Genomic DNA, 24,941 nt, shown 5'->3' with positions numbered 1-24,941 from the left:
TTGATGTTCTTCTCACAACCAAGTTGTCTACTAAAAATAAGTTCAATAACATATACATGAATTTAGAAGCAATGCTGATTGGACCATAGGCCTCTGTTGTTGTTTTAAGAAAAGGTAACAAATTCAAGAAAATAATTTCAGTTCCTTTCGAAAGTCCAGAAATAACCAAGTTGAAAAATAAGAGTTGATTATTAAATTGTATTTGCAAAAAGTACATTTACCAATGTTTGCATGACTATGAAGGTGGGAAAAAGCGTTCTTTGTTTTGTAGTTATTGTAGGTCAGCTCTTGCAAAAGCTGTAGAGGCATTTTTAAATATACAATTTGGAAGTAAGTGGAATGGTAAATTAGCTGCTGAATATAAATTTAAAGACGCGAAGACAGTTTCATAGACATTCTGTGTAAATGGAACATATATGTTCGTATTTCCTGCCAGCAGCCTTATTCTTAAAAGTGCTTCTGTGTGGGAAGAGGCATCACAGGACTGAGCCAATGTTAGTACATATATTTCACATTCCTGATGAACAGTGAGGATACAGAGATTATCAATGTTATTCAAAGTAGCAAAAGGTGATCTTATTAAAGTTTATGACATTGCTGTCTCATTTGTCTGCCTAGGTATCATTGTAGGAAAGTATGAGTAACCATTCTGAACACGTAATGGCACTATTCCTGAATTATATTTGCTCATTCTAGGTCTCTCCCTACCAGAGTCCACTTCAGGCTGAAAAGCATCAGTTTGATTTGGTAGAGACTTTAACTTCTTACATATCTTCACTGATAAGTGTCCTGGGTCATATCAGAACGCATTTGACTTCTTTCAGTTCTGACAAGTGAAGCTGGATTTAATTAAACTGGAGTTTTTTAAGCAGATTGGCCTGACCTTATAAAGACAAGAATGGCAAATATATTTGTCTGAGAGAATTAACAAGTGTGAAATCAAAATCCTAAGAGAAGGCTAAAACATTTCCTCAGGTGTTTACTACTGTTTTGTGTTTACCATTTCATTATCTCACTGACTACTCTATCAGAGTAATGTATAGCACTCAAGAAGTCCGTTTCTTCTTGTAAAAATCTGAATTTTACCACAGTTTAAATAAGATGATCTTGGACTCTTCCTTATTCCATGACCTGAAAATAAAGCATGTCTGAGGTCATGCTGCTGTCAGTAGGCAGTCCCAAATATTACCTGCTCTGACTATGCAATCTCATTTTTAAGCTTAAATTAGAGACACGATTAGTGTTTTGTTTTGTATTATATGGTAAAAGTACATGAATATTCATAACAACTTTAAGGTTTGTTGAGAGCTTTTCAATCATATGTGCATATGGGGGAAAAAAACCCCAAAGAATAATTTGTGTTAATAGAAGTTCCATAAAAATTGGTAGGAGAAGACTCATAAGAATATCTTTTTTTGAATATACAATTCGTATGTAGTGTACATAAAACACTGGAAAAAAGGAATCTTCAATCATATAGAAAAACTTGTGCAAATTTTATCACTACATCTCACTATTTAAATCTAAAGCTGAATCTTACAGATGTATTATGTATTCTGAGTTGTCATAGAACAGAGAAAAAGGATTCTGAAACATCTGCCTTAGGATAACAACAGAAGTGGATGCAAATCCAAAGACGTTTTCTTAGGAAAGAAAAAAATAACCTTTCTGGGAGAGAAAAAAACCAGTAAATCCCTTTATTTGACTCATATGAAAAAACAAGAAGATATTAGAGCTACCAAGAAGTGTTAAAATCTTTGGAGGAAGATGAATAGAGGACTGTACTGGATTTTTAGAGAGCAAGAAATGATCAGATATATGAATATATAAGAAAGCATGAAAGGCTTTTGGTAGGTGGTTTTTTATTGTTTTGTTTTTTCTCCTGAAGGGTGTTGCATCATCTCGTAATTTATGTGATGCCATTGCTGAGAGGGTGGTATGTTTTCCAGAATGTTACAAATGCTGTTCATGAGTATGTACCATCAACATGAAGTAATTTTAGCATTGGTATATGAATATGAGTATGCCTTCCCGTAGAGAAGAGATTCGTTTACTACATGAAATGGATTTTTTTAGAAAAAGTAAATGAACAGATGAGTTTTGGAGGGAAAAAAAAAAGAGCAAGTACAGAAAGAATGAAAAGTTTAAATGGTCAAGCTGTATATTACTTTAACTCCTACACTACATCAGTTACTTTGTAGAAATAATGTTTCTTTATTCTTCTTCTGTACTTACTATTCAGGAGGAAAAAAGGCATGTTCTTGTGAAATCAATCATTAACTGATATTTTCTGTCTATAAGCCTACCTAAAGAGCTGAACATAAAGTTTTGAAGAATGCAAATAAACTTTTTAAGTGCTGAAAGAAATAAAAGTTTTAGGCTGCCTTCTGGCTCTCAAATTCAAGTGATTGACACAGCAGATGTATGATGATAATAGGGAGAAAACAGAAACCCTTCTTTCAGACATTGATTACTGTGATGCTTATAAATGGACTTTTCTTCCCTCTTTTCTGTCATCTTTTTCAAGCAGACACTGCAACAGTTTCAATGTGAGGGAAGAAAGGGCTAGGCGCATGGGCAGCAAGAGTGAAACTTGCACTTACAAGGCAGTGAGAAAGATAGATTGCATACGAATCGCTCTGTAGGGTTCTGAATATGGTGAGTGGAATATCAATCTGCTTTTATAATGGCAAAAGAATGTTTTTGTGGCAGCCAGTGTTTAAAGCCAATAGGAAAATTAGCTATTTTCTATTGAAAACTATTCTGTAATTATACTCATCATAAAATAATAAATCTTGTAGGAGTGGCCATTCTAATAATAACATTAATCAAAATATTGTCACTATATGTTGTCTTTGGGCTATGGAAGTGATTATTAGTTACTTGATTGTTTCATTTATTTTCTTTTTAAAATTTTGTTTCATTTATTTTTCTTTACTCAGTTATTTTTATGAATCATAGGCATTAAGATGCTTTCTGATTAGAACTGTATCTGTAATTGGACTATCAATGCAGGTAACAAAAAGCATCATACTATGCAAAACAGGTTCTGAATTAATAACTTTGACTTATCTCTCAATAATAGATACATAGTCATTAAAAAATAAACCAGTATGCAACCCGGCAGTTTTGCAAATACGAAACATGCTAATACATAGGACCCACATTTAAAAGACACCAACCAAATCTGATTGTTGTACTTAGCTTATTATTAGGGACTTTTTAGATTCCTGTTCAACAAACCATAAGAATGTAAGACTTGACAAAATCTTCTGGCTATTATATCTAATTTTTAAAATTATTTTCATTGACTGAAGAGAACTGGTTTCTATATTTTTAAAAAAAAGTATTCTGCTTTATTAAATAATATGTAAAAGAAAAAGGAATTATTTTCACTTCTGTGTTATCTGCTGAAGAATTTCTTTGCTTTCTTTTGGAACACAAACTGATGTCTTTGTTAAGCTTTTTCCAATAAAACTGATAGTGAATATATTTATATTCAAAGAGGTAAACTGTAAGGAAGGCTGACACAAACTTATGTAATATTCTGTCTTTGCAAAATAGAAAATGATGGGTTTGAGAGCTGTTAATTCTTTCTGCTTTATAAAATGAAAGTTTTGAGAAAAGGTGACAACTCTAAGACAAATGATAAAAAAAATTACATTATAACAAGGTCAACCACTTAGATTTGCATAGAAAGCACTTATGAAAAATATTTGCATATCTTGGCAAGTGCTCAAAAGGTGAAATATAAGTTGATAAGTTAACATACACTATTAAAAATCTTCCTGAAATAATACATTATTGCTTTACCAAAGTGGGATGTTTGTGTATGAATCTCAGTTTTATTTTTTAATATTGCCTATACATGATATCAACTAAAATATGTATAAAATTATTTGAGGCTTCAATTCTGAAATCAGTTAAAATTGTGAACATCCTGTGGAGTGACTGGAGCTATCCAAATCTGCTCAACTATATTACTGTCAGTTTCTGCAGTGCTTATGAAAGATTTTACCATTGATTATTAGTGAGAAATATCATGGATTTTTTAAGATTTTACATACTGAAAGAATAATAAAGCCATTTTTTTAAAATAGTTAAACAACTGTGTAAGTTAGGAGATCCTGAGTTTCTCACTGTCTGGGTGAGTAAAAATGCATGTATTCACAGAAAGGGAAGGAGACATGTTTAGGTCAGTATTTTCACAAAGCGGAAGAAGTCTTCTAGACGAGGTGAATTAGGAAAAATAGTAGGAGGGTTGGTAAACTTAAAAATTATGAAGTCAATCTTGCCAAGGTAATTTCTGCATCACTGCATTATACAATATGTGGAAACAATATCTAGCAAGGGAAGCATCTTTATCATTTAAATGAGAATACATTTTCATTTAATTTCAGAATAATTGAAATCTTTTTCTGTAACTTCACTGTTCTTTCCCCACCTGAATTTATTTCTTTACCTTTATATGCATACACTCCCCTTCAAAATGTTGCATTAGAGAGGAAAAAAAAAATCGGCCCTTGAGTGACATTTTGCTTTTCATACTGAATATACACAGAGCTTCAATTATAGTAAACGTCTTTCATGTACAAGGGTCTTTTTATGTTTTGTACAGTTTCTGAAAAAAAAACCTTGAAAACTTCTAATAGTAGTTGTTTGTACTATCATGAGAATCATTAGTAACTCTCTTTCTTTTGGCCACAGCTTTCCTGTATCATTTTATGATGTATTTTGGCAGAAATTATCTGCTGTGGTAATTTATCTCTCTTAAACCCAGCAGATTTTTATCATGATTGCTAAACTAGGTGTCAACCCAGATATTGTTGTATTGGTTTTAGTTTTGTTTTGCACAGAACTAACAATTTAGGGTAAGCAAGTAATTGTTAAAGAGATTGCTTTCTGCACTGTAGTATAAGATATCTGAAAGAGAAAAAGAATTTGCCTCAAACTGTGTGGATATTGCAGAGCCTGGATTCAAAGCCTATGATTCTTTACCAGTTTGTATTCTTGTGGTTTGATTTTACTTGTCAACGCCATGGGGTTTTTTTGAAATTATATTGCTGTAGCCCTTTTGGCTGCATCTGCCCCTAGGAACCTGCTGAAGAAATAAGTTCCATGATGAGAAGGGAAGAAACAGAATCGAAGGCCCCTCTTTGTATACGTAATCTATAGGAACCATTGTTGAGTATGGATGGATGTGTGCATTGGGTCTCAGCAGGCTTCCGTGTGTCTGCTGTCCAGCTCTTTCTTCCTTTATAGATTCATGGACCTTTCTTCAGTCTCCATGGAACCTGGGGAAAAAGTGAGGGACCAAGAGAGTGCAGGACATGCTGGCACAAATTATCTGGTGGCATTTTTTGTGTTGTGTAATATAATGTTCTTTTGGAAAGAATTATTTTTTCTTCCTCAAAAAACATATGCTTAAAAAAGGAGAAAAAGGAAAAATCTGAAGCTTAAAACCAAGGCAGTAAAATCCCCCATATGTCTACATTAGTGTTTTGGTTCAGTTGCCAGTGTGCTACTGTGTGAAAATCTGATCATTTCACTTACCTTGCTTTGGTTTTAATGGTGGAGTGGCTTTCACGGTGTATGCAGTGGATTTATTTCCAAAGAAAAAAAGCAAGAGATGTGCTCCAGGATCCTACCTAATGTGTGTCAGCATGCCACACTAGAGCGAGTTCAATGTTAAAAAACTAAACAGAAAAACAACCCATGGCTCCCTTCTCCCCCAAAAGCGTTGGTGTTAGGTTCTAAGCACCAGGTGTTTCGTGCTGTATGTGTAATGCTGTGGTAATTGTTTGCTAGCTGTATTCATTGGAAGAGTTCTGTGGTGTTCTGTGATCTGAAGTCTATGTCTAATACTGCTAAATTAGCCCAAAAGGTCTTTATGATCTTTAGGAATCATTCTCTTGTTGCTATAAAAACATAGCATCCTGAGCTGTAGTTGTGATATGTGAAGCCTAATACAACAGATTAAAACTGTCACCCACTGGAAGTCAATAGGAATTTTATTATTGAAATCAACAGGGTCAGGTTTCTATTTACAGTCTTTAAATCCCAACCTACACACAAATGATACCAGTTAAAGATGTTACATCTTAACTTTTCTCAATTAGAATTCACTGACCATCGTACTGTAGAAATTATCAAACGTGATGTTTGTATTTGATTGTGTCATCTTTGAAGGATGTAGGGAATTAGCTTGCCTCCCAGCATATATAATTTTTACCTCCTTATATTGCATATATCTATTAAGTAATGATCGTTGCTAAGTAACGATCAGTGATAAAGAGGATTTCTCAGTGTGGCCTCTAGAAGGCACAGTGATTTGGATATCCCGTACATTAATATGATGTCAAATGGATGCCTGCATAGAAAATAGCCTCTAGAGAAATGACATCCTTTACTCTAAAAAATTAAAAGAAATGTGGTGTTTCCTATTGCTTTGTTGAAATTACGAATGTAACAAAACTGCCAACATTAGAAGAACTCAAAAATATATGAATATACTAGAGACCAACCAATACATAGTTTAAACTGTCTTCTAGAGTGGAGTTTTTTATACAATATGGAAGAATTTCTCATATCTCATGTTGGAGGCTGGAATAACTATGCTGAAGAGCCAAATCAGAATTCCTGTAACAGGTGAATTGCTCTGCCGTGTCCAAATGCCTGCTTCGTCCAAGTTTTTCTTACACTGTGTTCTTTACTTCCAAGCCTATAGTCTTCCCTCTCTGGACCACTTTGCTCAAGCAGTTTTTACAGTGCGCAAAGGTTCTGTAAGTAGGATTTGTGCTACCTAAAAGTACAAAATTATTTATTGTCAGTTAGACACAATATATAGCTAGGACTAATTTGCTGTCGGACTAAATGTGAAGATGCTCTCCACCTCTTGCAAAATACCAAATGAGTTCTTGCTGGCCAGACAGTTCAATCAAGTATGAGGAGGGTTGACTTGCATTGCTTCTTGAAATGGGCTGATGCTCGGTGTTGTTTAAACTGAGGATCAATTTAAACTTCTGACTCTGTTTTTTCCTTTTATGAGTTTATAAATTTTCATGCTTGTGGCTTGTTTTCCCACCACTCCTGACTGACCTTGTCTCAACAATTTTAGATCTGTCTGCAGTTTTACCTTTCTTATACTGCATGGTTCCACTCTACATAATTTCTCATAGCTCTTTCTCACAATTTAGTAGTTTCCTCAGAAGTTTGAGCCAAACATTTAGCCACGCTGTATCAAAACCTCAGTCCTTAGGAGGAAAACTAGGCAATTAGCTGTGAGTTAACTCTGTGTGCCATTCTTCCTTAGTCTGATGGTCCGAACTGATATTGATGGAGTGATGGAGCGTGCTTTGGTGACCTGCATGTCCAGATTTCCGTCTTAGAGACAGTGAGAGGATGGTTTATGCTCAACTCTCACCCCTAGTGCGTGAATCTAAAGTTTTGACAGCTTCTGTGGCTCAGGGCTTCTAAGTGGGATTTGTGGAGTAGGCAGGAATGAAAGGCAAAAAGTTACCAAAAGTTGACAAGTCATACAGAAGTTTACTTAAATCTGTGGCTTTCTTACTAAAACAAGCAAAACCCCTCAGACTCTGCTGTCCTCTGACCTGATTATCCACTAAGTAGTTCAGTACATATTCTGAAGCAATGAAAATAAGGATGAAGGACGTCTCCAGTATCGCTAGGTGAGAATATGGTTTTGATCTTACGCAGATTTCAAGGCATTCAACATTTCTGGGGTTGAAATATAACATCTATTAATACTGGGGAGGTGCAGTCTTGTTCCTTATCTTCAACAATACTTTGTAACAGTTTGTACAAAGAAACAACAAAAAAAATTTGTTCCCTGTGTTCAAAGCATTTCTTTAATAGTCTCATAGTTCAGATATTGTTTGTTCTCATGTGTCTCACTTGTTTTTATTGATGTAACATTATGTATCTGCTAGTTTACATAGACAGTGTAATAGCGTTATTACAGATTTTCTTACTAATGGTCAATTTATGCCTCTATCTTTAGAAAAGTTTGAGTGTAGTGACAGAATTTTGTGTGACAGAAAATAAAGTCTGTGATATGTATGAATGCTCTCCACATCTCAGTATTTGCCAAGCAAAATCCACTTCAGATCTGTATTTGTCCATTTCTAGTTAAATATAGAGGAAATACATGGAACTATGTCAGATCATCTCATAGGAATGCAGTAGACGTATCCATAAATAATGCTAAACTTCAGTGGAAGTTGATTATATTTCTGACTTTCCAATGTATATAAATGCCTGTCTTAGATAATGTGTTAGATAATAATGGACAAATTGTGCTCTCTGGAACTGGGACTCCAGAGAGTGCTATCACTGTAGGATTGGGTCTATGCTGGAAGAAGTGAAAGGCAGGAGGAGTGTGAAGAATGTGCTCGGGTTTGCCATCTAGATTTTACTAATTTTCCTAGGGTGTTTAGGAATCTGATCTTAAAGGTCTTTTCCAACCTAAATGATTCTGTGATTCTATGAATAGTGTCAGCTGGGAAGGAAGGGAATTTATATTTATGGAGGGGAGAGAGGATTCTGATGCAGTTACTCGCTGTCTCTTTTAGTATAGCCATCTTCTTAATCCTTTAACAAGGTTGTATTCTGTCATTGTCTCTAGACAATATGTGAACATCCTTTTTCTGTCTTTACCTAAAACAAAAGTTTTAAATCAGAACTTTTTAATAGCTACAGCTGGAAGGGGGGACTCTGAGATGTTGAGGTCAAAAGAGCTACTGTCTCTTACAATTTGGAAAGGCTATTTGGAACTTTTTCAACAGAGGTCAACTTTTCCTTCCTTCAGTTCTCTTATTCTGGACTAGCTTTTTTAACATCACATATACATAATTGACTACCATCTGGAAGTTAGGGACCTTGGTAAAAACATCCCTTTTTTTTTTTTTTGAAGTCCTAAGTATCTAAGCCAGGTTTTCTTGTCCTCTATTTGACCATTATCTGCCAGTTACCCACCCTAAATCTCTTTTTCTTTTTTCCTTCATTTAGGTAATTTGGATTTTCTTTATAATTTTTTTGTAGATCTATGTCTCCTAAAGGTGCAACCAACCATACAGCAGCTCTGATCAGAAAACTATGATAACATGTAATGATTTCGATTCAAGCTTTTTTAATGTTGTTCCTTCTTTGTAAGTTATGTTTTAACTGTGTTAGAAAAATATGTGCTGATCAATGCCTAACTATGTAAATTATAAGTGTAGCAATTGGAGAGGTCCTAAGACAGACCACAGTCTACTTTGTGCTGATAACCTTTTTTTTTAAAAAAAAAAATAAATACAGTATTGATGTCTCTAATAGCACTTTTTGTATTTTAAATATCTCAAATCTTTACTACCTTCCTCCCCTGGTGATTTACATAGTAATTTCTAACAAATTACTCCTTGAAATGCCTGCATTATTTGCCAACCTAATGGAAGAGAAGGTTGGCGTGAACACACACGCAGAAAGAAATGTTCCTCTAAATTCTGAAATAATACTGAGTAGGTATGCTTGGTGATCCTGACAAAAATGATAGATCATACCTAGTTCTCTAATGTCTTGGGTGAAGATGGTGGGGAAAAATAATAGCTGAATTTATATAATCTAACATGCATCTGCTAAACATCATGACGGTCCATCAAGAAATACAAACATCTTGCCAATGCTGTTAGTTTAAAGTTGCTAAAATGTACTGTATTTTGATTCCCATCATAACTTTATTCACCTTTGCTTTATTTTTCTCATATTTACTCAATTATTATTAGTTTCTTAAGACAGTTTTTTCTTTTATTTTTTAGGAATAGTGCAAAATAACAAAAGAAGTCAAAATATTATAGACATACACACACATCAGCAATAATGTCTTGGTTTCTTCTGACATTTGAAAGAAACATCTCAATAATATACTGACAGCTATAGTTTTCTTCCACGATGCTTCCACATGAAAAGGGAACTTTAAAGGAAATCCAGTCAACTCTAATGAAAGCAAATTAGATTTTACGATACAAGTGTTTTTTCTGATTGTGCCCCCCAAAGGCCATGGCAAAACATAATCAGGCAGTCTCTAAATTGGTATACTCCTAAAAATATCTAAAAAATGTAAATGTAGTTATCAGAGAAAAGTTATAGGAGTTCTCTGAAAGATTAGATTTTCAGTAACTCAGATTTGTTTCTGTCAGCCTGTATTTGAAGACCTGTATTTAAAGATTCTGAAATCTACCTATAAAGTAATCTTTTTTTTTCAAGTGAATTGGGCATCGTGTTTTATAGATATCATTAAATAAGTCATGTTGCTGAAGAGTTGCTTGCAGCTAAATTTTCAGTGGGTTACATTTAGCATTCTCAAAGTGTTTGGAGGCACGATCACTGTGTATACAGGAAGGTAAGTTTATGTATGCAAACAGGCACATAGGCTAGAGTAATTGAGCAGATTGCCTAATTATGTTTCTAGACATGCAGTTGCGTATGCAGTCTAAAAGCATATGCACAATTTGGTGCATGCAAATTAATGCAATCACAAGTGTTACTAGTAAATTAAACCTATATATTTAATTTTACCCTTTAGGTGCCAACGATGTCAGATAAGGCGGAGCTTGTGTATTCAGTAATAGTTATTCTATTACTAGACCCAAAGCCCTTTTCAGGAAGTTTAGAAGAATAAAATTTGTCAGTGGAAGAGATTGACTCTTATGTGGCATCATGTATTTATTGTGGCAAAATAGGAACAAATGCAAGAGCATTTATAGTGACTGCAGTGAAATCACAAAATTAAATGGCAGAATTTTAGTAACTGCAAGTTGCAATGATCTGCCTTTTCTTCTTGCATACTGAATTGAAAAATAACAAATAAAAGGAAGAGAAAAAGAAGACTGATTTCTGATAGTGAAGTAGCTGATTATTTACTATTTTTTTCCTCTAACATTTTAAAATGTAAAAATATATTGCTTTATCTGCATATCTCGAGTAAACGTTAACAAATTATTTATATTGCAGTTAAGCAGTCTTTCTGTATCTTATTTCGTGACATTGTGGGCATACACCAATGATCTTAATTCAAGATGGTTTATATCATCACAGTAGTTTCTCAGTTTTCTCCATGTCAATAGTTTGTGTGCTCATTGCCTAGCTGTAAAAAAAATAAATACAACACCTGGTAACAAAGAAATAGTCAACAAGAACAAATCTAATGCAATTAAATAATGGTGAAAGGAAATGTTTGAGTACATAAGTAACAAGCATTATTGATATATTTTATGAAATGCATGTAAGTACCATAACTAGTATTAAAAATGTTTTTAATTGACATATTTGGCTGTCATCTCAGTGACTGACTATCAAAAAACAGCTGTTCAGCAGCTATGATAGTACAGAATCTAGTTTCTGCATCATTGTACTAAAGCTTCTGAACAGGTGTCCCTCCAACACATTTCCATGACCAGGTATCTTGGGATTTATGCTTTCCAAGTGTCATTATTTATAATTTATTTATCATTTTACCTTCCATTCCAAGTTTAGAAAATACAGATATTTCTGTTTTGTAGAAAATTATTAATAGTCACATAGAAACCAAGATTCTGAGAAGAGTGATTTCCTGAAGGTGTCAGGTGAGTTCTGTGTATATCAGGAAACTTTACTCTCTCTTCACCCCTAAATTGAGTACCCTGGGGACAGCCTGCATTTAAAAGCCTAACAAAGCAGAGGTTAGTTGAGAGAAGGTAATCTGACTACATAAAACATTTTCTCTCCATGGGTTGTCACAGACCTGCAGTTTGCGTGCCCTGAGTTTGTTCTAGTATCCACCCCCAGTTGTGGTCCTTCTTAAGACACGTCATTCTTTTTTCTTTCCTTTAAGTGATTTTACTTATCCATTTTCCTCCATCTATAAGGGCTTTTTTCTTCCCCTACCCCCCATCTTTTCTTGTCTTTAAACTTCAGTGAGGGCATGCACAAGGGTGCAGGCATGCTAAAGCCCTGTAATCACCACTAGTCCTTTCTTTGGTATGTTTTAAGCATCTACACCCAACAGCCCCTCTGAGTCTCACATATCCTGCTTCCAATTTATGTTTTTTGCTGATATCAGTGGGGTTCTCCCTGTTGATGTCTGGAACTTTGCAATTGATTTGTGCAGTGTTTTAAAGTTATTGTGTCTCAGATAAACAGAAATTGCATCAGGTTGATAGTTGGGACTCTGGTCCTGTCAGTAACCTCAGGCTACTGGGGCACTTCTGAAAAAATGTGAGCTATAAAAGAGAAAGATGCAGCCATCTGAATAATCTAATTATGCTGGAGCTCATGTGGATGATTGGAAAACTCTTCAGTCGAGTGAGAGGAGCAGCAATTGTCAGATTATTACTATATATTATACATAAGCAAAGATACAGTTCAACTTTGCTTTTCTTTAGTATAAATGAAATGGTTTATACTTAGTCTTCGAATGATACAACTCAGCAGAAAGGATTGTTATTTATTATTAATTAGGGTGGTATGTTTGAATTGTTTCCTTTTGCTGTGCTTCCTGATGGACATAAAAACTTCCTGTACAGATATTTTACCGCTCATTATGCTACATGTAATTCAAGCTATTATTGGCTTTTTTGGCAGTAACTGATAATTTCTGTGTACGACATGTCAGGTCCCTATGTTTTACACTGTAAAAAATTTGTACAGTTCGGAATTTAGCCACAAAACATAATCTGAATAGAAACTTCTGTAACTTACGTGATTTTTTTTTTTTTTCTTCTTGAAGACCACATTTACAGCCAAAATTATGAATAGCATAAAGACATTAGCATAGCTGAGAAATAGTTTTGGTTTTGATCATCACCAGTTTACTGTTAGGTGTGTGTTTTTAGCCTTTTATTCTGCTCATCATAAAACCAGAGGATGAGGAGTTTCTTTTCTCTAATTTAATTTCTTTTTATTATTCCAGACAAGTTGTTCTCAAACAATGATTCATGACTAATTAGCAAAATAATTCTTGATTATCTGTAGGTGAACCAAGCTGAGAGTTCTGCTACATTTAAGAAGATTTGTTTTGAGTTTTTTACGAGAGAAATTTGAACATTTACTACTTGAGTGTGTACTGATAAGTCATTGTTGTATTCTAAGCCTAATAATTTTTAGATTCCTCACTGATATTCCAAACAGAAAGCACAATATAAAAATCATGTGTTATTTTTCTATTTTCTTATTTATATGGAAGGCATTAATAGATAAAGGACATTGTAGGTCAGTCTACGAATCAGGCAACTCATAAAACAGCTGTTTCAGGGTACAATGGCTGCTAAATGCTTTCATAGTTGCAAAAAGCAATTGGAAAAATTCATGAGATAAAAATTAGTTCAAAGCTACAAAGAGAAGACATGTTTGTCTGAAGATGGCCGTATGCCACAAATTACTGAGAGCTAGGAGAATATTATAAGGAAGCATCAGTAATTTATTTTAGTCTTTTAGTCTGACTCAGTGTAGCTTTTTTCTGGGTTAAACTGATTCATCTAGCTGTATCTACTTGTTTGTATAAGCACACACATATACACTTACGCAGATCAATTCTGTGCTCCAGTGAATTACCTTTTTTTTTAACTTTGAACTTTACATTGGGTGCTAGAGCCTGAATTTTACAAAATGTAAGCCGTGAAAGGCTGTGGTCAAAGTGGGCTAAACAGTACTCTGAAGGGCCTGTTTCTATAGAAGTATTTATGGTATCTTTTTGTAATACGTAAATGTTACCTCCTTAAATACCAGTATTAATATAACAGCTCCATTCATACTATTTAAAAACAACAAAAATTAAATACCACAGAAGTCAGGCATCTTTCACTGATCTGTAGGTGTATCAGTCACCAAAGCACCATCTTAATCATCTTTTTCTACTAAGATGTCTTAGAAAGTGAAATAATATGCAGGTATCAAGTATTACAGCAATGAGTAATGTATGAAGGTGAGCAAGTGTGTACCAAAGACTGTGGCAGCTCTTTTCTCAGAAGAAAACTTTATGGCTGTAATTATGTATGGCTTACTATTTGTAAAGGCTCATTAAAGTACCCTGAATATGTTCTATTTTTACTACTGTTTATCAGAATTACATACTTTTTGTTTACTTACAGTATGAAAGAGGCTGGTTTAGGCCATAAACAGTGGAGGGGTGGTCCCATTTCATCAAACTGCAAGCAGTGTCCAGTAGTTTATACCAATCCTGTTTGTGGATCAGATGGTCACACGTATTCTTCTCAGGTAAGATTTAAATAAAGAACTAAATTATTCTTGCATTGTTCTCGTCAATTCCAGCTCTTGGAAAACAAAATACGGTATTGCAACACAAATCAACATTTATTTATTTTGATTAAAATATATATTACAGACTGCAACCTACATCAATTTTAGTATATTGTAAGACAAAAAAGCAAAATGATAGCAAATACCAAGCAGCATGAAATAGTAGTACCCGAAGAAGCACAGTGTAAGAGTGCTCCACAATATAATGGAGCTCCAGGTTAAGTCTATCTCCAACAGAGACCAAGGAAGGGTTTTGAATAAACAAAAAAGTGTGATGTGTCCCCAGTTTAGGGTAGGATCAACATGTTAAGTCAGATTTTCCAGGTGCCCATTGAGGGGATGCTTCTCATTGCAAGCACCTAGGCTTAGGTGTAACATAGTGAGATGAAAAATATAATAATGTAAATAATTGTTGCATATCTTTCGCTGCAATGGAATTTCATGTATTTTAAGACCATAATCAAATCTTCCTCCTGTATTTTTCAACCCTCCTGTCTTTTCTGTCATACTTAATTGGAGATAGAATAGTAATTAAAAAATATTACTGTCAGTTTACCCAGTCTTTCTTGGAGAAAGATTTTGTGCTAGTCACACTGCTGTCCAGAAGCCACAGGACTGCATTAGTATGGCGCTCAGGTGAAATTTAGGAGATGGAGGGACTTGATAATGCTGAAAACAAATAAATTTGTTTAGCACCCTCTCTTAAAACTTTCAGTAGAAGAATGTTTGGCCAATTTTAACAGCTGTATCCTCTCTAGGAGCACACACACATGTGCTCTTGATGAACCCATTTTTATCAGAAATGGCATGCAATTCAGTAGTGCAAGAGGAGCTACTGTATTCTGTCATTCTGACACCATCTCCTTCCACTAACAAAATGTTTCTAATAGTAGATAATATCCAGTGCTTCAATAGTGTTCATTACTTACAAAGAAAAAATTTCTATATAGCATTTTAAGCCAAATATTTTTAGGGTATTTCGCAGTATTTAAAGATTTCAGATTAATATCTGCTGTATTGGTTTTTATGTTGTTTTTCTACTGCAATCACAAACTACGTCTGAATTTTACAAAAAAGGATTAGGTTTTCCAGGAGTGTCTGGCTATTGGATTGAACTCTAAGTATCGTCTCCAAGGATATTTTCTTCTTGGTAAAATAAAAGCATCAGAATATAACTAGTGTTTCATCAACCTTGACAATTCTTATGCAACCCTAAATCATATATTAGAAAATGTTTTTCTTAAAACCTGAATATTTAGTTATAGCGAACTAGTCAAGAATCTTCTTCTTCCTTCAGAAAAATAAAAAATAAATACAAATTATAACTCTTTACACCAGGATATCTGAGGTCTGGCAGATGAATTTTAGACTCTGGCTTAGCAAAAAAAATAATTCCTTTCCAGTGACAATATGACTTAAAGTTTTAATTCAGGTATTTGAAAATATTCTTATTTTCCTTCATAGTAATCTCCTGTCTGTGTTTTATCAAGAGTTTGAAATGTGCTTGCATCTTACTATGCATTAGATGATACTGTCATTTAGCATTTCTTTTGCTGTGCCATGTGAAGGTTCAGTCAGTCTTTAAGCCCCAAGCCTAGCCTGCACATAGATATAAAACAGGTGGTAGTTTCTACAAGTTTGCAATTTAAGTAGACAAGGTAGATAATTCGATATAGGTAATACTGAATGAGCAATTTTTTTTTTAAATACTGTATACTTTAACCATTACAATCTCTCCCTACCTTCTTCCTAATGTAATATAAACATCACAGCCAGTTTTAACCTCATTGCTTGTTTCCTATATTATCATACAGGAATGCTGTATTCTGAATAGTCCTATAGGCAGAAGTGACCCTTATGGCCTCTCGTGGTTTGGTCTGAAGTAGACGTACAGAAGTCTATAGATAATGATGAGATGCAGATATTTTTACATCAGTTCATGTGTTAAAGGTGAGGGTGTTCTTCTCCAACAGAATGATGAGAAATGAGTGGATTAAATAAACTTTGCTTCCATTCCAGTGCATTATCAGAGCTGCAGTCAGTGCAATGTACATATTATCCAACCTCTGTCTCTTATGTGCATATAATGCAGAAGTAATCAAAGAGCTTTTGCAGGGTTTTCCTTTTGTCTTCCAGTACCTCATAATGGTAGATTTCAAATCTAAGTTTATGGCAGCAAAATGCTAAAAAAAAAAAGTTAAAGACCACAGAAGATCTGTATTAGTCTGTAAATATTTATTTTTATTTCTTTTCGATAATGTTATGATTTCATATTCCATGGTTCAGTTGCATCAAAATAGAGGTCTTTGCAAGGTTATTTCAGGAGCAGTCATTTTAAAAATTGACATAAAGACGAATATTTGTGTTCCTTTACTCCAGGAAAAGTTGAGTTTCATTGTGTCATCAAGCTCCAGTAGGAGTTTATATAGCAATTTTCTTGTATTTAGAATGCATTTGTCAATGACCGTGGCAAATTGTGTAATATATTTTCTGAAAACAAGTCAGTAAATAGTAATAGTATTGTAGAACACAGCCAGGCAGCTGGCAGTTATTGGATGGATGCTACTTTGGGAGTATGCCCTCCCTTTTCAGGCCAAGTCCATGCAAATGTTTGTATTAAATTATGGAACTCTAGATATTTCATATATGTTTTGCTTCGGGAAAAAAAAAATTATATAATGGGTTGACGATGTAGAAAGAAAGGTTAACTGTACCAGAGTCAGGTAAGGATGTTTTGTTTCCCATTCATTTTAGCAGGTCAGATTAGGTTTACTGTGTTGTCAGCCCACAATTAGTCACATGCAGTCAGTGTAAAGAAAAAGTAGCGGGTGTAAGATATTAATTATTAGCATTACAAGAATGTTGAAATAAAAATATTATGTACTAAAATGTTGAGTAATCAAAGTGAACGTTAATTATTATGTGAGAAGAAATCCAGTATAAAGAGATCCTGCTGTTTCCTTACCAGGGTGGTGTTACAAACAATTTTTAGTTAATAGCCTTTAAATAATACTGTGTGCGTTTTACAGTTCATTAGTCTAGTTTTACCTTCTGCACTTCTCTGAGCTTTGGCACTTGAAACTGCATTATTGATTTTAACTCTAGGAATTCTCAAGCAGTGCTGTAGCATAGGGTTTTGGTACCCCTATGTATTTTGCACCCCATCCATTCTCCAGGGAAAATGCAGTCACTGCTGCCAGGAAAGCTTTTGCAGCCTGTTTCTAGCTTCATCTTTCCTGGGTTTAATAAGGAAATAAAAAGGACATGGAGTGTAGCTCGGATGGGATGTTTTGTGACTGCAGTCCACTTCCTGCCATTATTTTGCCCAAGAATGCAACTCACTGCTCTCCAGCGTGCATACAGAAAAGCTGGTGTAACTGGATGAGATCATGATGCTCAGGTTTGAATGCTTCTGTTGGAACAGTTCTCCCATATTGTACTATATTATAACTCGGCCTTCTGAAAAATGTCCACTGGCAAAAAAATGTGGTCACGCATCAGATGAATTTGTCTTTTGAGTGGTTTTTGTGTATTTTAATAACAGCTCTGGTGTTGGGTATAATAGGCTGAAGTTTTCTCTCTTAGGTTGAACACGGTCCACAAATAGTCCTGCTGTAACAAAATCTAACCTTACATAGGATCAATGAGCAATGTTTTGAGTATTTTGAAAGGAAAACACTACAGAAATAAATTAATCTTTAGAATATGCCCATTGCTCCATGATTTTATTCCAGAATCATCTTGGCAGTAGGTCCTAGATCAGTTTTATTGTTAGCAACAATTTGCTCAAGTTGGTTTCACACTGACAGTGAATTTGTTACGAAATATTTTTTCTCCTACCTATGAAAACTTTGTGTGATTGATGGCATCCCTGTGGGTATAAATAGCAATAAAAATCATGTTTTACAAAAATAATGGGTCTAAACAAGCTTCTGACAATAAGATGAAAAAGGTATAGAAAAGCAAACAGTCAGAAAAAAGGATATGAATTCTTGATATACTTTTACAGGTAGATAAGTATGTGGATTTAGATTTTTTTTATGTTTGTTTAATATAAAATTATATATTGGAGTTACATTAAAATTTGCATAAACTTTAATACTTCAATAAAAATAAAAAACCACTAGTTTATGGACCGGAAAACGTTTTCTTAATCCTTCATCTATGTAATGCCTTTGCATTGTTTTTTGAAACAGTATTAAGTTTTTTCTAGATCTGAAACAATCTAGGCTGGAAGGACAAACCAATAAAAGAATAGGACAAGTAGGGGAAAGCAAAACAAGTGTCAGTGTTTATTAAATGTCTCTCATATCACAGCAGCAGTATAGTGATACATAATAATGAATGTAAAAAGAACTTATTCAGAACCTGTTCCTGAAAATCTAAATTTGTATGTTAACTGTCAAACAGGACAGCCAGTAAAACAAGAAAAATCAAATTACTTAAAGTGAAGTTGAGAAGACAGTTAAAGATTCAGATTTCTTAAACTGTTAGGTTGCATTAGAAACCTCTGTACTTATCTGGGGATTAAAGAACAGTCTTTCTCTGAATGGTAGCATTAACCTGCACAAGTTAATCTTTTGAATATGGTATTCAAAATGTTGTAACTAGAATTACAGCTAAAATAATCAGAATCATTTTGCCACAAGGATTCTTTTCCAGGAGAATCTATCAATGTCATCTGCAGGCAGAAATGCACAGGGGCTGAATACAGGAGCTGCCACTGGCATAGTTATGCTTGTGGAGTGATGGTGCGGAGCAGAAAACAGTTTTGAAAAGAAACCAATAGAAAGATGGGTCTGGAACATTAAGAGATAATAAATAACGTTCTTAAGTTTGCATAGCTGTTTGAAACATTAAGGCACCTGAGAAAACAGTGGAGAAGATAGTGATGAGCTGTGTCGGTTGCAAGAAGGGGATCAGAAGAGAAGATTGTCTCAGGTTTACCAAGCAGAAGCTCAGTAGTGAGCATTGTTTCAGTGGAGTGAAGGATAAAGAGGGTAGTAACTGGAGAGGCAGTTAGGTGGGGTAAGTGGATTTTTATGATCTTTGGAGGATTTTTTTTTTTTTTTTTGAAACATGGAAAAGAACCTTTTTATAAAGGGAGAGAGAGATTAAAGACAGTGGGCATGAAACAAGATGATGCCAACCTAGGGAACAAATTTGAGAGTTAGCAGACAATTTGTGATAAGAGTGGGATTAAAGAAGATGAGATTGAAAGTGGCTCATGGCAAACAAGAAAACAGGCTCAGGTCTTGGCCCAGTGAAAACGTTTAAATATTATGGTAATAATTCTCTGAAAGAAGACCCCAAAGAGTGTGCCAGTGTAGGAGATGGTATGGGAAACGCATGTAAGCACTTACTGTAAGGAAGAAGTTCAGTGGTGCATTTCTATTCTCATGTCTCTGGCAGCCTCACATCCCACTCTGGGCACATCATTCTGTTGTCCTTGGAACATTCCAAACCATGTCCTGGGGTGGGGGAGAGCCATGGCCACCTAAATTGTCCTCGTACATGAGATGGACACTCCAGATATGTGAAGAAGTGGAAGAAAATGTAACAAAGATGTTTCTCGTTTTGCTATAGATACATGAATGGGATGATTATACTTTTTTTTTTTCAGAAAGCAGTTTCTCTCTCCCTGTCACCATTGTGCCATGGAAGTCAGTAAGTTTAGGTCCTTAAAAGGGATCATTTTCCTAAATTTGTTCTGTAGGATATAATATGTAGCTACACAATGGTACCTTAGAAAAAAAAAAGGCCAAAAATCTAACTTAAATGCCTGGCATCTGTCTTTTTTTTTTTTTTTTTTTTAAATCTGCTGTTTTCTCCTAATTCTGATGCACCATTTGTTTTTACATGCATATTTAAATCAGATATCACTTCCCAGTGCACTGAACCATGAGACCTTGGGTCTTTTTCCTTGAATGTGTCTCCTTGTGTCCTCTTAGTCATAGTGGAATTTAAATATATGTTTGTCAAGTAGCAGTGGACCCATTGATCATTTTGTTGCTTTAAAACAGCCTATTCCATGTACTATGTGTTATGGAGAGTTACAACAAATGTATATTGGTTCTAATTTCTCTATCTTTTTCCGAATCTTCCATTTTCTTCAAAATCAATTCTATTTTTCCATTTAAGGAAGCATTTTGGAACAACATAGATGTAGCAGGCACAAAAGATGAGGTACTTAAGATTACTTAGCCATTTTGGTTTTCTTTAGCAATTAATGGAACAGTAAGCATTTGAAAAACTACAGAACTGCAAATGAAGTAAAAATTACTAGAAAAAAAATGTAATTATTCAAATTAAGTTTTTTTTAGAACTTGCAATTAAGTTTAGTAATCAAACAGAGCAAAGTGTTTAGTTTCTAAAAAAAAAAAATTCTTGCACACTGTTCATGTAGGTCACACTTGCACTTAGCAAGAAACTGAAATACTGTGAAGTTTCAAGTAGTAACATGAGACACCATAACAGAAATTTAGACCAGCAGTGCTATAAACTAATTATGCTGTCCCAGAGAAAAAGAAATGCTTCAGTCCTAGTAATTTAGCAGATGTTAATTAGGTAAAATGTCTGTACTGTTAAAGAATCATCTTCCAAGTTTCTTGTTTTTTTATTTGTAATTTTGAAAAGCTAACAATGAAATATTGTAAACATGAGCCAATTACTATGTAGATAATTTCACTGAAAACAAATTCAGACGTATCAGGATTGTTTGAATATTCCTTCAAGTTTTCAGTATTTCTGATGCTCTAATGCCAGTATACTACGTTTTTACACACTTAAGATTCTCTGCTTAGAATACATCTGCAATTTAGAATTTTAAAATTATTATTGAAAGGGAATGATGTTTGTGTAGCCTTTTGTTATATGCATACTAATCTTACTTAATGGGCTTTTAATAAGACATATCTAGCATTCAACATTGTGATACTAAACAAATATGTTATCACAGCTCAGGCATATTAAGCTTATGGCTGTAAAATGGTACAGTTCTTCAACTGAACCTCAGAAAATTGTCTGGGATTCAAGTTTTCTAAGGTGGTGCCTGGTAACCACATTCACTTCCCTTCCAAGATCATGTCACTTTAAAATATCCAAAGCCATACATGGAAACACACATCCGGAAGTATCTGGGTTATGTGAATTTTACAACACTGGGTGTTGCTGTGAAGTTCTTGTTCAGTTCAAGACTCTCTGAAGCATTAATATACACCTCTCATACTCCCTCTTGGGGGGGGGAGGGGGGCAGGGGGAGAGAAACCAAACCAACACAAAAACCAAAAAAGAAAAAACCTCAAAGAAATGAATTGTTGATATTCAGAAATGCTCAAAATGTTTTAGCCAGCTCTCAAACAAAATCCTTAAGGTCCTCCTGTGAGAATATGGAGTCCTTTGGGAAGCCTGCCTTCTTTCTACCTTCATCAGTTTTCTTCAGGGGTGTGCCTGTGATCTATCCCAACTTCAGTCATTTCTAGCAAAGAGAGGAACTGTCCAACCTGTTTGTTTACATATCCAATGTCTTTTAAGCTGTCTGCTCTCTGCTAAATTTACAAGAAGCAAATAATAATAATAGACCTTTCTTCCACAAGTCTCTCTGCTCGCTTGCTTGTTTTTTCTACGTTAACCTTGAGATCAAAGTGAAAGAAAGTGTTTCTTAACAAACAGATTTACTCTTGGATGAGACCCTAAGTAAACAAGAAAAAAGTATGAAAGTAAAATAATTTAGGTCCATAAAGAACAGATCTGGACACTGATGAGAACTGAGAGACAGGGACCTGAAACATAGGACTGAGTATCAGAGGTAGGTCCTGTGTGTCACAGCGAAGTTTCAGAAAAAAAAAAAAGAAGCATCACAGACCACCATGGGCTTACCGGAAGAGAAAAGTAAGAGTTTGTTTACCAAAATTTACCACTCTAACTCTTCATTGAGAACATGATATATGAAGACTTGGCTTTTTTTTTTTTCTTTATTTTAATCCATATGCTTTTGACACAGAAAGGGGAAATATTTTTGTATATTTTAGAAATTAAGTACTAACAGCAAAAAGTAGAAAGATTTAGGCTGTGTGTCTCTACACAAGATATATGTGTCTCAGCTCAAGAAGAGATACATGTCATCATCGAGGGAAAACCAGCCACGCTTTGGAATATTAACTCTCACTTGCACAACAGCATCTTTCTTCCCTGACGAGATGGAAACTATTATGAACGTGGCATTTCATAAACATTTCCTTCAGTGGCAGCACAGGTAGCCTTTTATTTTGGACTGTTTGATAAATGAAATCTAGTACTTTGAGTTCAAATGAATTTTAGCATATATTTTTTAGGTGGGTAAAAAAACAGAGTAGAGAGCTGTAGAAGCAATGTGATGGTAAGAAAACTGAGCATGCCTAGGTGTGTCCTCTAATCCAGAGGGGAATTCTGTAGTGCACTGGTGACTGTTTCACCTAAATGAACTATAATATATGGTACCCCCCCCCCCCCCCAATTGAAATAGCCTAGTTTAAATGTCTTGGAAACTTGGATGGGATAACTTAGCATTGACTAGCTAGGTCCATGCTTGTTACTTTTATTACTTTCATTGTTTTTCCTGTAATTGAAGACTAATGAACACACCCTTTAGATGCTATTTTAGCTCACATATAACTATAAATATTTCAACTTAGATATAATTAGATAAATTGAATGTGTTTAATTAGTAATGCAATCAGCCAGCATGGTTTAGGAAACCACATCACATTAAAAATACAGTGATAATGCATGTTAATAAGAAATAAGCAGATTCTTTTAACAAAAAATTCCGTGCTTTTACAAGCCATTTGTGTCTTACTATGAGGCTTTATAGCTTCGCGTGACTTTTATTTTACCATTGACTTTACTCAGAAATTTGCATGTTAGCTGAAAATCAATGAAGATCTTTCTGTGCTGATTTTGAACCAGAGTAGTCAGCTGGTTTTAAGGTGATGGTTTAGGAGAAGTGAATGTTCTTGCTCATGTTTTCAATTTTTCTTTGAATATTAATTTTCAGATTTGAAGAGGGAACTTGAAAAATCTAAAGTTAGCTTTGTCTGAGTGATATTCCTTTTCATGGCTTTCAAGAAATTTTCTCCAAATACAAAACTCTGAATGCCAGCAATGAGATGCAGCAAGGATCTCTCATGTACATACTGTGTTGAGTGACATTCTGTGCATCTGTAGCTTTGATCTGCTAAAAATGATGAAGTTTGAAACAAGGAACCTATTGAAGTGCTGAAATTTGGACTGTATGGACAGGAGCTCTGAATGACAGCCCAAATTTATAGACTTAATTTATAGGCATGTACATGTCAGAAAGAGAAATTATTTGTATTAAGCATGCTTACAATAAGCTGTTAGTATATTTTCAAACTGCATTGGTGTTTATAATTTTGGAATAAGCCAAGATCAGAAGGAATAATATAGGTAGGAGTAATATGGTTATACATTTTTACCCCTTTTGTTAACCATTTTTTTTAAACACTCTCTAAAGATTATTTTTATATTTGAAATATCTTGTTTTTTACAGAGTTTATTGTCTTCAAGGAATATTGAAATATTAATTTGGATATGAGGTAATTATTACATTATTTTATAGAAAAAATGACTAGAAGCATTATTATTAATACATTTTAATTTACTGGGAATAATATGTGTCAAGTAGGGATATCACAGGGTTTTGTCATATGGCATTAATTAAGCTTTACCTTCTCATTTGGTGGTATAAAATATTAGTTTACCTATTTGCAAAATGTATAAAATAAGATGGTGAGGTATTTATATACTAAACTTAGCAGGTGCCTAAAAATTCAGATCGCTGATTTAAAAAAGCATATAGGTCCTTAGAAGCATTTTCAGAAGCTCCTAAGCAGCATGTGTCTCTAAAAGCCTTTAAGTATGAAAGCAAATACAGGTAGGTGTCTAATTTAAATTATCCTAGTAGGCACCTATCTGCATGTTTCTGTGACTTAATATGTTTTCTAGGGTGTCTGAAAAAGACTGAATAGCTAGTTGACCTGATTTCAGGCATTTCTTTTTATGCCATTGCACTGCGGAGTGCTGAAGAAAAGAGGCAGGAGCTATAGAGGTGAACAGGAAGGGAGCTGTGCATACAGATTTTCATTTTGTCATGCAAATTGCTTTCTCTAGTTCATAGCTTTATAAACAATGTATTATCAGTTCTCTTTCAACCACAGAAGATTTTCCTTGCTCAGGGTCTTGGTTCAATAGGCACATTTCCTTTTGTTCTCTGGTCAAAATGCTAGTTGCATGTTTTTAAGGTTAGTATTTTTTAAATGTTATTTTCATTTTAAATAGTAATACTTGTTTGTTGAAAAGCTCTTTACCCAAACTCCTACCTGCTTTTTTTACCCTACTTCTGGGTAGATAATACACATGATGAAAAGGTTTTTGACAGGACAAAAAGGCATCTACAGATCTGGATGACACTTCATAGATAAACTTGCACATTCATTTTTTGTTTCTAAAGCTTGAGTTAGTTGAAAATGTGGTATCTTGGCCTTATGTCTAGCTGGTTTTAGTTAAAAAATCTTTATTGCAACTGCATGTGCCTTCTCGGCTGCTTTTTGTAAAGAATTATAAAATGCCGTAATAATTTCAAAATTAGG

General features: G+C 34.4%; 1 protein-coding gene across 1 annotated transcript in view; it reads left to right on the top strand.

Annotated features, from left to right (window-relative positions):
• SPOCK3 (SPARC (osteonectin), cwcv and kazal like domains proteoglycan 3) overlaps nt 1-24,941 on the top strand; it is a 135,960-nt gene that overhangs the window by 42,757 nt on the left and 68,262 nt on the right. The window contains exon 3 of the mRNA XM_009635318.2: nt 14,124-14,250. Within this exon, the coding sequence (XP_009633613.1) occupies nt 14,124-14,250 (127 nt within the window). The remainder of the gene's footprint in view (nt 1-14,123; nt 14,251-24,941) is intronic.

This window comes from Egretta garzetta, unplaced genomic scaffold (assembly GCF_000687185.1).
Source record: "Egretta garzetta isolate BGI_Z169 unplaced genomic scaffold, ASM68718v1 scaffold593, whole genome shotgun sequence".
In the NCBI taxonomy this organism is placed as follows: Eukaryota; Metazoa; Chordata; class Aves; order Pelecaniformes; family Ardeidae; genus Egretta; species Egretta garzetta.
This window is presented reverse-complemented; position numbering and strand designations above follow the sequence as displayed.